The following is a 12,216-nucleotide window of genomic DNA, read 5'->3' as shown; positions in this document are numbered from 1 at the left end:
AAGGACTTTATCCTTCAATCACTTCCGTTCTTTCTTAAAATAATGGAGAAAATCATTATTACTGAACTTCTGGTACCTACACGATTCTCAACTAATAAATGATCTCCAGTAAAGATTCTACACTGTCGATCTCTAGGGGATCGGATCCACCTTTGACAAATTTCGTGGAAAGGTTTGAGGAATCTCAAGTGGGCATTCTTGATATTTCTAAGGCAGTTCGACAGGCTTTGGTACAAAAGTCTATTAAGTAAGCCCCCATCATGTCCTCTATTCTTCTGATTTTGCTACTGGAATTTCAAGTTCTTGTCAGGAAGAACATTACGTGGGATGGCTTAATCTTAAACCTCAAACTATATAAATAATTCTAGTCTTCCTCAGGATTCGTTTCACTCACCTACTCGGTTCCTTCTATATATATATATTAACTTCTTATTTGAATGCATATCCAATATACGGCTTGATGATGACAGTGCACTGCCTTCGTCTATCTCATATGTAAAGCCTTGCAATATTCAGACCGTGTTATTAATCGTAATGCTAATAAGACATATTTTGCGAGAAATGAAGTAAGCATGTTTTATTTCTTGCAAAAGGAACCCGTTTCTTCCAGTCTTACCTTTCGACAAGTCCCAGATCTGTAGACAATAGACCAGTTCTTCTTTTTGGAATTAATATAGCTTCGGATCTCTCTATGAATAAATATATGACAAATTAAGGCACTACTTGATCTCTAAATATCTGTTAACTCTATACAAATAAATTCCTCCAAACATTGACTATCATTCGTTCTTTCATTCGAGTGGGTGGTTCCCCTAAGAGTTTCATGAAAACACGTGATTCAATACTGAAATGAGTAATTTGTTGGTAAATGATTCATCTCTCACTAATTGACTCTACTGGCAGCTCTTGGTATCTTTTCTATTTTCATGAACAGCGTCAATCAGAATTAATATCTGAAATCTCCCACCCTCTTTTATGTCTATTAAAACCCATGCAGAAGCAAGCGATTTAATGCCTTTCTATTGTAGTTCATCTCCAAACTTGCCGAACTACTTTAACTACAGTACTCACGCCAATGTAATAATAAAGATCATTTCTTCTCAACGGTGTAGGGGCAGTCGCCAAGAGTGCTAATGAACAATAGGTGGAACTGGCATAAAAATAGAATGAAGATATTCGACTTTATCTGTATATACAGATAAATAATCAGAAAGAGTTATCAGATATTGAAAAGTGATGCATATAATTAAAAACAATTAAATGATTTTTAATTATTTTTAAAATTCATTAATGTACTAACAATTATTAATACAGCCAGACGGGCACCCATACTAAGTCCATTATCGAACTCAGAAAGATTTTTTTGTTTTTCTAAATGTGATCAACGATTACTAACCAGAATAGTTGCCTAAACCACGTGCTGAAGCTCGTGACCAAGTATTATGTATATACGCTGAGTATATATATTTTATATATACGCTTAAGAGGCTTTTAGGTACATCTGTATGAAGGTACTAAGACATCGTTTACTGGAAGCCAAAAGCACTTTGAATTATTATGTTTCGTCTTCAAAGCGAAATTCACAGATTACGTAAACATTCAACCACCCGGGATATAAATAATAAGTTGTAAGTTATAAGTTAGAATATTTTATAAGTTCCAAATATAAGTTGTGGGATTCTCACAAAACATGAAAATAAATATTACATAGAAAATGCACATTTCTTGCTTTAAAATATTCTGTGCGATAATGATGACTGCGCAATATTTGTTATTCGAGCGATTCCCTGTATGATTTTAGAGTTTAAAAGAATCTTGCGCAGTATTTAATCCTCAGGTCTCATCCTTTACTCGATATTGATTGATTTTCCAAGCCCTATATTAGAATAATCCAGAGTTATGATCTGGCTTAGTCAGAGGGAATTTTTATATGACTTAATATTTTTAGCAGATAGTTGTTATATGAGAGATTTCAGAATTCAAATTTAAATGCGTTAGGATTCTAAGCAAATATGTAGGCTATTCACAAATGGCGCTGGCGAATCCTTGGCTGTTACGGTATGTAAACAGTCTAATATTTTTTAAAAGATCGTTTAATAAGTTTGTGCAAGCAGATTTTAATTCTAGGAACATATCAATCGTCTCATTGTCTGGTATATTTATCTACTAATTACGTGAAATTCCTGACTATATTTTACTCCGGGATGTGCATTTTATCTTTAATAACAACCTCTATTTGCCTAAGTATCACGTGAATATAAACACTTTTTTTAAAAGTATGTTTATAGTGTTTAATTATTACCCCATGCTAGTACTGCAATAAGAAGGATATCAAAAAATAATAACTATGACAATCTCAAGAATAAATCAAATTATTTTACGCTCGACGTGGAATAAGAAAAAGACGAGAAATTATTACAAAGGCATAGTAAGAACAATAAAGATAAGTAGCAAAAAGAGAAACAACAAAACAATTGTAGCAGGCAAAATATTATGTAACAATAATTATCGTTACTGTACTTCACTGATTATAAGCAGTAACGTACAGAAAAACAAAAAGAATAGTAGTATTTGTTATGGCTATTCCATTATAAAATATACAGTACCATTGATTAAGCAGCTTTCTACTTGGAGTTTCTCGATCGCTAAAATAAAATTAAAACACTTAACGAATGAAATTGAAAACTAAAAAAAAGGAGTAAAAGAGACTGTAGTTCTAGTAAGAAAAAAAAACAATTTGATCGATGAGAGAGGATTTGAAAGGATATTCAAACTCAATTAAGAAGAAGAGCTGTGGCAGTAAGCAATTCGATGCGCTGACTGTGTAAAACGAAACATCTCCAGTTTTCGGCAGTGTTGAGGGATTCTAAAAGAAGGAAGAATGGATTTATATAATAGGGGAGAGGTGGCCTGCACTTAAGTCTGAAGAAATTAGTTATTGGAATGAGACCAAAATAGGGAGGGTGAATCAGGAAAACTGGATGGTGATGAGAGGAATGATAGAACCTGGGTAAGAGCCATCAGGTTACGCAATTGAAAAACGAAAAGCTAAATAAAAATCTATGATTAAAATATCAGTATCTCTGTTAATGATACTAATATGTATTAATCACTTCTTCATAGAAGTAATTCATACATTTTTTTTTTTTTTGAAGAATAGTCAAGATAGGAGTGGTTGCTAATAATATTATTAGATGATTTCAGTCCAGTTAGGGAAGAAAGCTGTGCTTATAATATCAGTATCGGTTTTCCATGTAGCCGTGAGTCGGAAGCTCTCTACTGTGAGATGGAGTCTAACAAGATCAGACACATGGATGTTGTTATCTAGTTTGTCAGTTTTTGGTGATGACGAAATGCATCGTCAAATCATTCTAAACGAGTAATCGAGTACTAAACTAGTAATCGTTATTGGAGAATTAATTATCCGAACATTGACTGGATAGATGGAATTTATTGATCTGTTGCGAAACAGTTTCTTCAAGCAAAATGTGACAAAACGAACTCGAAGTCAAAGGGTGTTGAACCTGATAATATTGACAGAGAGAGTGTCAGTTAAATACATAACTGTTGTGCCTCCAATTGGTGACAGGGATCATGTAGTACTCACTTGGAAAGTGACTAAGTTTATGAATGTTGCATTCACAAAAGATTACATGCTAAACTACAGAATATTACGGCCATATTATGGTGTGTACGGTATCCTGATGAGGTGAAAATTTTTCTTTAAGCATGAGCAAAGAAAAGATTTTTGAATAAATTCAGATTTTCGCATAAATTGATTCTCACAGCGAACTTAGCTACCTAGTTTCGTAAATGCTAATGTTTCATGAAATAATTAATTTCACATGAAAACGTGGTACTCTTGAAATGTATTGATATGGATATACGAGGGTGGTATGAAATGTTTTCGACCTAAGAATGAAAACACGAATTTATAATTTCAAAATTAATTTTGTTTTTTAAACATGATGTCCCTTAAGAGTAATACATTTATTACAGCGATGCTCCAGCGCCATCATCCCGTCACTGTAGTTGGTCTCAGTAAGATCTGTAAAATACTCCTCTACAACTGCAATCAGCTCTCGATTCAAAGAAAAACGCTGACCAGCGAGGAAGAATTTTAGTTTTAGGAAGAAATAGACGTCAGAGGGAGCCAAATCTGGGGAATAGGGTGGATGTGCTAACGATTCATAGTGCAGATCCCTTAATGTTCCCATTGTCAAAACACCTTTGTGGGCAGGTGCATTGTCTTGCTGAAAGATGATTTTTTCTTCTGCAAATCGGGTCTTTTCTCACTAATGTTTTCATCTAGTCTGGGTAAAAGATCGAAATAATATTCCCTGGTTATTGTTTTATCCTTTTCAAGATAATTAATAAACAAAATTCCTTTAGATTTTTGGATTCTGGTATGTACTGCTGAATCCAAGTCTCGTCGATAGTAATAAATCGACGAACAAAATCAAATCAGTTTTATTCTTGTTAAAGCGCTTCAAGCACTCTTCAGAGATTTTCATGCGAGTGCATTTTTGATCTGCATTGAGCAGGCGTCACCCATCTTACGCAAAACTTTTTCATGTGCTATTCTGCACGCGAAATATGTCCTACACGTTCTTTTGAAATGCCTATAATCTCAGGATTTTCACGCACTTTGACTCGCCGGTCATCCAATACTATATCTTACACTTGATCAATGATTTCTGGTATTGTTACACTTTTCCTTCACATCCTTCACGTGGATCATCTTCAAGACTGGTACTGCCACGTTTTGAACTCGACAGCCGATTTCTTAATCGTCGAAAATGAAGGAGATGAGTGCCCATAAACTTTTATGAACTTTGAATGAATTTCTTTTGGCCTTAAACCTTCTTTTAATTCTTTAAATTAAATTTTTAAAATTCTTTAAAGAATTTTATAACCTCATGATACCCAATTTTATCCATTTCAAGGGATACAGACAACACTTTTGCTTCAGACAGCTGCGTAAAACAAACTACTTGATAAATGGAACGACTTGCAATTTCTCATGTATGCTTATGACAGATGTACCAATTTAGAAAAAAAAATCTTGCCGATAGTGTTACCATCTGTGGTTGAGGCCGAGAACTTTTCAGACCATCCTCGTAGAATCAGAGGCCTGTTATCCATTAAATGACTTTCATTAAAACCTAATTAATGCTGATGAGACTGTTATTGCTATCTGTATATTCTTCTACGTATATTGACTGTCTGTATTCCCTGGCCGATTTCTCTTTCCCGTGTGAGACCGGCTAATTCACATTTAGTTGAAAAGCTCTTATAATATTTTATCTAATAACTGCTTGTGTTTTTTTTTATATTTTGTAGGTAGAAAACTCACGTCAAAAAAAAATCTTTCTACATCTTTATGACACATACTAATCAACATTTAGTTGAAAATGTGCCAATTAAGGTTCTTCCCATTCTAGACGTTATTGGAACCAATGTCTTTTCAGTGCATACAATGATGACAGGAAACCATAAGCTTATATGAGAAAACACACCGCAAAATAATGCAGATACTCCAAGGAAATATTAGGATCAAACATCCGTTCAGAGCAAATACTTGGAAATGAGTCCGTATGTTTCATCAGTTTTGATTAAAGGACAATAGTTGTATTACTACTAATATTTTCCCGAAGTTAGTAGTTCTATCTTATGATATATCTTATGAGCTAGTTCTATCCTATGATATAGCCTTGTGACAATTTTGTGCCTAAAAATATGAGAATATGAAGACATTTGACGGAAATTTGACGCTTTAGTTTAGAGCGACTACTTCTAAGCTCACATCCTCTGCTGAAAAGAAAGAAAATCTAGCAAATGTACTTGAATGAACTTGAATGAACTTCCTCTGCATGCAGGAGGAAATGCGTATCAGTTTAACTAGAATACAGAGATGACAAAGACACTTTTGTAGTTATTAGTATTAATGATTACAACATTATTGTTGGTTTTTGCAATCCTTATTTATAGATGGCGCTATTACTCAGACTCGTTACTTGTTCGCTTTGCGTAATATTTGCTTCACGCTTTCCTGTTACAGGAAATTGTTCACGTGTTTGTCTTCTACATTTTCTCTAATGTTGGTGGCTTGAATTTGATTTGTTTTGAAATTTTTATTTATCTCGGTTCGTTATTCGAAACAGATTTTAATTATATGAGATGAATGCAGGAAGTATTTTAATTACTGGAGCTAATCGTGGAATAGGTCTGGAATTTGTTCGGCACTTAGTGCAATTGAAACCACCACCTAAACACCTATTTGCCACCTGTCGGAAACCCGAGGATGCAAAGGTGAGTTGCATTTTTTTTTCATTCAGATCAAAAAAAACTGGAGTAGTGTAATTCGTTTACAGGTCTAGATCAAATTAACAACGGCATGGTGAAAGTAGATCGCGTTAGGCTTAACAACTTTTCAATTTCCCAACAGTGCAACCAAAATTGCACAATTCTCTTCAACATTCCATTTACATCCCCCCCCCCCTTTTTAACATTGACGGAGGGCACATTCAATATAGATTCTCTCTCTCTCTCTCTCCCCCTCCCTCTCTGCATCATACATACCAGAATTCATACCAAAACTAATCCGAATAAAACTTTAAAATATGAACAAAAGTTGAGTCGCATTTTTCACGTAATTTAAACCTACTCTTTGTAGGTTTACTTCTTTCATTCTGGCACAAAGTTATGGTTATTATTAAAGCGAGGGAAGTTATTTTAATTGCATTTCTTATTTGCTTTCTTGTTCAACAGCGAATAAGTAATAAAAATAAATATTGTTAGTAAGCTATTTTGTTTGTATTTAATTTTGTTAATTTTTAAAATTACTTTGCTTAAACATAAAACTACACGTAATAAATCTCATTTTGCTTTCCATAGTGAAGTATAATTTAAAAAAATTAATTTAATATTGATTATTTACGACAAACTTCTACTTGACGAAAAAAGAAATGCATGCTAACCTAAATTATTCTTTTTAGGTATGAAATAGAATGGCTGGACACACGGGGAGGGGGAACAAGAGGCCATCCCTAGAAGCTGTATAGTAAGGGTGAGTGTGAGCAAGGGGGTGAGGAGTAGGTTTTTTTGCATGGAGAGTAGTGGATGATTGGAATGCATTTCAAGAGCGCGTTGTGAGTGCTGAGACAGTGAATGTATTTAAGGTATGATGAGATGTGTGTGTATGTGAGTGAGACCTCTAGATGAGTCGCTTGACTCTATGGAAGCGTGATAAAAATATTATTATTATTTAATAATTTTTCTTCTGCCAAAGCTGTTGGTAAAAATATTGCTGAATTACTGAAATATCCCCGCTTGTTCAACATATTTTTTTTGTTTCATTTTCATTATATTTTCTTTAAACAGGAGCTGCAGTCCATTGGTAAAGACTGTTCTCCTGAAGTCCAAGTCCATATATTGAAGATGGGTAAGTTTTATCATCTCTGTATTTACAATTAAGAATATGTCCTTGAGAGAGGGTGTATGTCCTGCACATAAAAAGTTTAATCATGTTTGAGTTATATTTTGATACCTTTTTACAAGTTAGTACGCAGACTACATACAACTTCCTTCATGTAGGAATTCGTTTGAAAAGTTGTGACAAAAGTCCTGAATCCGCTGCAGCATTCTCATTGTCGCTCTAATTTTTAGCTTAATTAATGGTTAATAAATTTGACTTCAAGAAAATTGAACAGGTTCAGTCTTTTATATATTTGGGAAAAATGTTTACGGATGGTGGAAATTCCCTTAAAGAAATAAAAAGAACACTAGAGATAGCAATAAAAGTCTTTATTAATATGAAAAATGTTCTAACATCCGGAGACATTAACATAGACACATGAAAAAGATTAATAAAATGCTATATCTGGTCAAGTCTTCTCTACAACAGTGAACCATGGACTCTAAATAAAGAAGCAGAGAAAAAAAATTAGAAGCTTTCGACATATGGACTATCAGAAGAATGTTGAAAATATCATGGACAGAGAAAATGAAGATGTTTTAAAGAAAGCAAAAACGAAAAGAAATTAATGAAGATAATTAAAGAACGAAATCTTAAATATTTTGGACATCTAACTAGACAAGAAGGCATTCATTCATACCTCTTCCTCTTGCGCTAGCCTGAATTATCATCAGTGTTCCAGAGCAGCAAAAGAAAGAAAACGTTCCGTGACATGGTTGCCAACCTATTTTTAGGGGATGACACTTGAAGAAGAAAGTTGAGTTCACTTTGATTTGAGACAGTTTTAGAATTGGTTTTATGACTTTAATAATAGTCTAACGTAGTATGCAGATTTCAAAGGACGGATTTTTAGTAACAGCATAATAAAAATTAAAAATTTTCTTTTTATCAGATTTATTTATGAATAACTATTAATCTCGTCCACGATAGGCTGTTAGCCTGAAGTTCATTTCTACTAGTACTGTGGGTATGAAATGGACTAGCTAATCCTAAATCCTTGCTCTGTATACCAAATTTGAAACTAGTTCAAGCCATTTCAGGGCTCCAACAAACGGAGTTAAGAGTCAGTAAGATTTAACGTCTTGTAAACTGGGAAAGATAGAAGATGCACATAAAATACATCAGTTTCATTAGGATTTTAGGAAGTCAGGCTGACTGCACGAAAGGGTTATTCGCTTCTTATTTATGATGTGATTTTCATATTAGATCTCAAATATCACGTCATCTATTAAAGCGATCGAAATTGCTTAGACAACCGTCCTAAAGAAAGATTATTCACATGAAGTGCGTTTTTATCTTTCTAAATTTATAATATAATACATATGAATAACAAAGTAGAATACATTTTGGATAGGAGGGAAAAATGTGTAAATAGAATGTTCAGTGACTTTATCGCAACCACTTTTTTTGAACAAGTCGCACTCGTTCGTTAAAAAGCGAATAACCTTTCATAGCTCAGAAAATCCGCACGTCCTTAACTAACAACAGCAAAAAAATCTTTGTCGTTGTAGTAGAAATGTTTCTTATTCGTTCATATACTTACGCTAATCTGGAACATGGCAAGTCTTATTCCCTTCTTTGAATTCAAAGTAAATACTTTCGTAATAGCTTTCCTTCAATTAAATTTCTTTCTGTTTCATTTAGTTTTTGTTCCTGGCAACACCGAGTCAATTTAAATTGACTCGGTGTTGCCAATTGTGAGTTATTTTATTATTTTGATAATTTCAGATATTCTTAAACAGGAGGAAATATCAAAAACAATGCAAAAAATTGAGGAAATAGTTGGGGAAAACGGTTTGAATTTAGTGATCAACAATGCCGGAGTTGCTACGTCCAGTAAATTCCCAAATGTAACTATCGAAGATATGCAATTTCACTTTAATACGAATACAGTTGGCCCCTTGGTGGTGGTTCAGGTAAGGTCGAAAATATTATCTACAAGAAAACTAATTATTTTTGCTTTTTTTCAATCATTTGCTCGTACATCTAAAACAATCTTGCCTGTTTTCATCTATTTTTTTCTCTTTTGGTTTTTTTTTTCTTCCCACAGACGATGTTGCCTCTTCTGAAGAAAGCAGCAATGTCTTCCAAAATCGAAGGAATGAGTTGTTCCAAGTCAGCTGTTCTAAACATATCTTCTGTCGTTTCTTCTCTTGCAAACACAGAAGGGATTCCCTATCGTTCTATTTTTCCTTATAGGGTTAGCAAGGTAAGTTTTTTATTTTTAGAAAAGTAGATATTTTCTTCATGGCAACATAATGAAAGTTATAAAATTATTCGGGTTTTTTTTATCTCTTTTATCTATCATTCCAACTTTCAGTATACTGCGTTAAATTATCTTCTTATATTGTGTTAAACTAGTGAGGAATACTAAACTATGTACAGTGCTTTATGGAAATCAGTTCTTTCTTTTCTCGAGAGTTGCTTCAGACAGAAACGGCAACTAGCATCGCATTGCAGATGCGACTAGGCTATCTAAGCTTGGCAAAAGAAGCTGTAGTCAAATTTACATTCTACCGAACAGACTATTGTGAAAATATCTTTAAAATGAAGAACGATCCATCACGTGTTGTCTGCAACATACAAACTGTACGTGAATAATAAGTGAAGGAACCTTCAGTTGGCATGGGCCGGCCACTCAAACATTACTGATTTCAGCAAAAATGCTTCGTATTTAAAGTACTTAAGAGTACGTAAAGAGTACTACATTTTTCCGCCCAGAGAATAACTTACTTTCAAGATGAAAATGTATTTTCCATGTGTCTGTTAAGAGTCCGAGAAAAATGATACTCACGATTCATTCATTCTGAAATGAGATGCATGGATTACACATTCAAAGACGTAGAATGTGTAATCCATGCATTTGTTCCACCATAGCTCCAAAGGCTTCAATCTTGGCATAGTAGAAATAATATCAAATGTTTTAACAAGAAAAAGACAGCACGCTGCATTTAGCAGTCGGTAACAAATCGCATGCTCTTAAATGTTCCAAGGAACACGAAGTTGGTGGATGCTAGTGAGCGAGGCCAGGTTTATTATTTGCAGTGCCATGACGACTGCTATGTGCAATAGGAACAGTGTGTGAATCTTCGATATGCATACCTACTCATCGTCTCTCAAACGTATTGCACCAAACATTCTATTGTTACTTTTTTTCTCTCAGAATTATATCATGGATATAATTAAAATGTATGTATTCGTATGGAGTTTCATCCCCCCCCCGTCCCTATTGGGGCGAGATGAGTCCCCCTCATGGGAGGGTTAAGTATTTATGGCTGTAGATCCGTGTGTGTGTGTGTTCATGGAACTGGTTTGCCTGCTTGCGGGATGAAAAATGCCAGTAAACTGGTGGAAAAAACCTACTGCCCGCGCCCAAGACCGGCTAACTTGGCTATGGTTGAGGAAGATCCTCAAATTCCTCACATCTTCGACGGGAATCGAACCTGGGACACTCCTTCCCCAGTCATATGATTGCGAAGCGCACAGCCACTAGGCTAACCATGCGGATATAATTAAAATGAAGAAATATGATAACTCTTTGCACGTGTTTTGATTGTGTTTCCATTCATCTTGGAGCCCATAGAATGATGTGAAGAACATGGATGCAAAGTCTGTGTTGAACGTCTTGCTTCATGAGAGGGATTAATTCCCGTACAGTGTTCAGTTACCTTAATTTTTTTTTTTAAATTCTAGTATTAGAATTTGTTGAGCAGTAGCGACTATCCATGATTCTCGATCTCAAATGATTCAGAGATATCAGTGCTGTAAAGGTTGGATTCACGTTTTTCAGAATAGGTTTCGCATATTTTTAAAATTAATAGCGCAATGAATTCCTCCTAATACTGATATAGAAAAGTAATTTCCACGTTCAGTATACTCTCCTGCATATTATGATATCAGAATTATGCATATTTCTATGTTGATATCCTAAAGTAACCTTAGCACAATATCCTTTAAGATATTACTAATGTATTGTTCCAATTGAATTATCTTTTTTGTGTGCTTTTAAGTCAAAGTTGCTTACTTGTATGTCATATTTCACAATGAGTAATGCTTTTAATATCTTTATATGCTTACCAACAGACAGCACTCAACATGGCCATGAGAGCAGCGGCTTCTTCTCTCAAAGAAGACAACATTCTTGTGGTGATGGTATGTCCGGGCTGGGTGAAGACAGACATGGGTTCAGCAGACGCCCTCTTAGAACCCGAAGAAAGTATCGGAGCATTGATTTCAACCATGGCAAAGTTGAACGAAAGTCATCATGGAGGATTTTTCGATCGAAATGGAGAACCAATTCCGTGGTAGAAAGAGTGAACTTATTTTAAAATATAAGTGCATTTAAGTCAATAAGCCATCTTTTTTCTTCCGAACTTGTAGCCCACCAGGGGTGTTAATATGTACTAAAGGTTTTTGCTGCATCGTCTGTGATATTGATAAATATCATAATAATAAATATATTGCATGCTGATTTGATTAATCGCTACAATACCTGAAATGATGTTCAGAATTAACGTTCGGATCAGTTCGAAGTTTCTGAACAATTTCAACTGTATTAGAGTTGAGACAAAAACGTATATTATTTGGGAATCTGTGGAGAGATTTCCATTCTTTTTGTTTTGAATATTTCTAAATTATACACTAAATATTAATCCTATTGATGATTATTACAGACGTTTTCTGAGTAATTTTTGTGTTATTCTGACATTTTTTTATTTATTTCTATGTAACACACGCAA

At 34.3% G+C, this 12,216-nt stretch overlaps 1 protein-coding gene across 1 annotated transcript; it reads left to right on the top strand.

The window, feature by feature from the left end:
• The first annotated feature begins 6,155 nt into the window (after positions 1-6,155).
• Positions 6,156-11,785, top strand: LOC150106385 (uncharacterized). The gene is made up of 5 exons (XM_090392985.1): positions 6,156-6,312; positions 7,384-7,444; positions 9,206-9,393; positions 9,528-9,686; positions 11,561-11,785. The coding sequence occupies exons 1-5, from the start codon at positions 6,181-6,183 to the stop codon at positions 11,783-11,785; spliced, it is 765 nt and encodes a 254-aa protein (XP_090249111.1). The 5' UTR covers positions 6,156-6,180.
• The last annotated feature ends 431 nt before the right edge of the window (positions 11,786-12,216 follow it).

This window comes from Typopeltis vanoorti, chromosome 5, assembly GCF_054136105.1.
Source record: "Typopeltis vanoorti isolate ZY-2024b chromosome 5, IOZ_Tvanoo_1.0, whole genome shotgun sequence".
In the NCBI taxonomy this organism is placed as follows: Eukaryota; Metazoa; Arthropoda; class Arachnida; order Uropygi; family Thelyphonidae; genus Typopeltis; species Typopeltis vanoorti.
Note: the sequence above shows the minus strand (reverse complement) of the source record. Positions and strands in the feature narration are given on the sequence as shown.

What these genes read in the sequence shown, in the direction of transcription:
- LOC150106385 (XM_090392985.1), top strand. Translation starts at nt 6,181, where the DNA reads ATGAATGCAGGAAGTATTTTAATTACTGGAGCTAATCGTGGAATAGGT. An exon ending in GGAAACCCGAGGATGCAAAG is followed by an intron (nt 6,313 to 7,383) that starts GTGAGTTGCATT and finishes TTCTTTAAACAG; the next exon opens with GAGCTGCAGTCCATTGGTAA. An exon ending in AGTCCATATATTGAAGATGG is followed by an intron (nt 7,445 to 9,205) that starts GTAAGTTTTATC and finishes TGATAATTTCAG; the next exon opens with ATATTCTTAAACAGGAGGAA.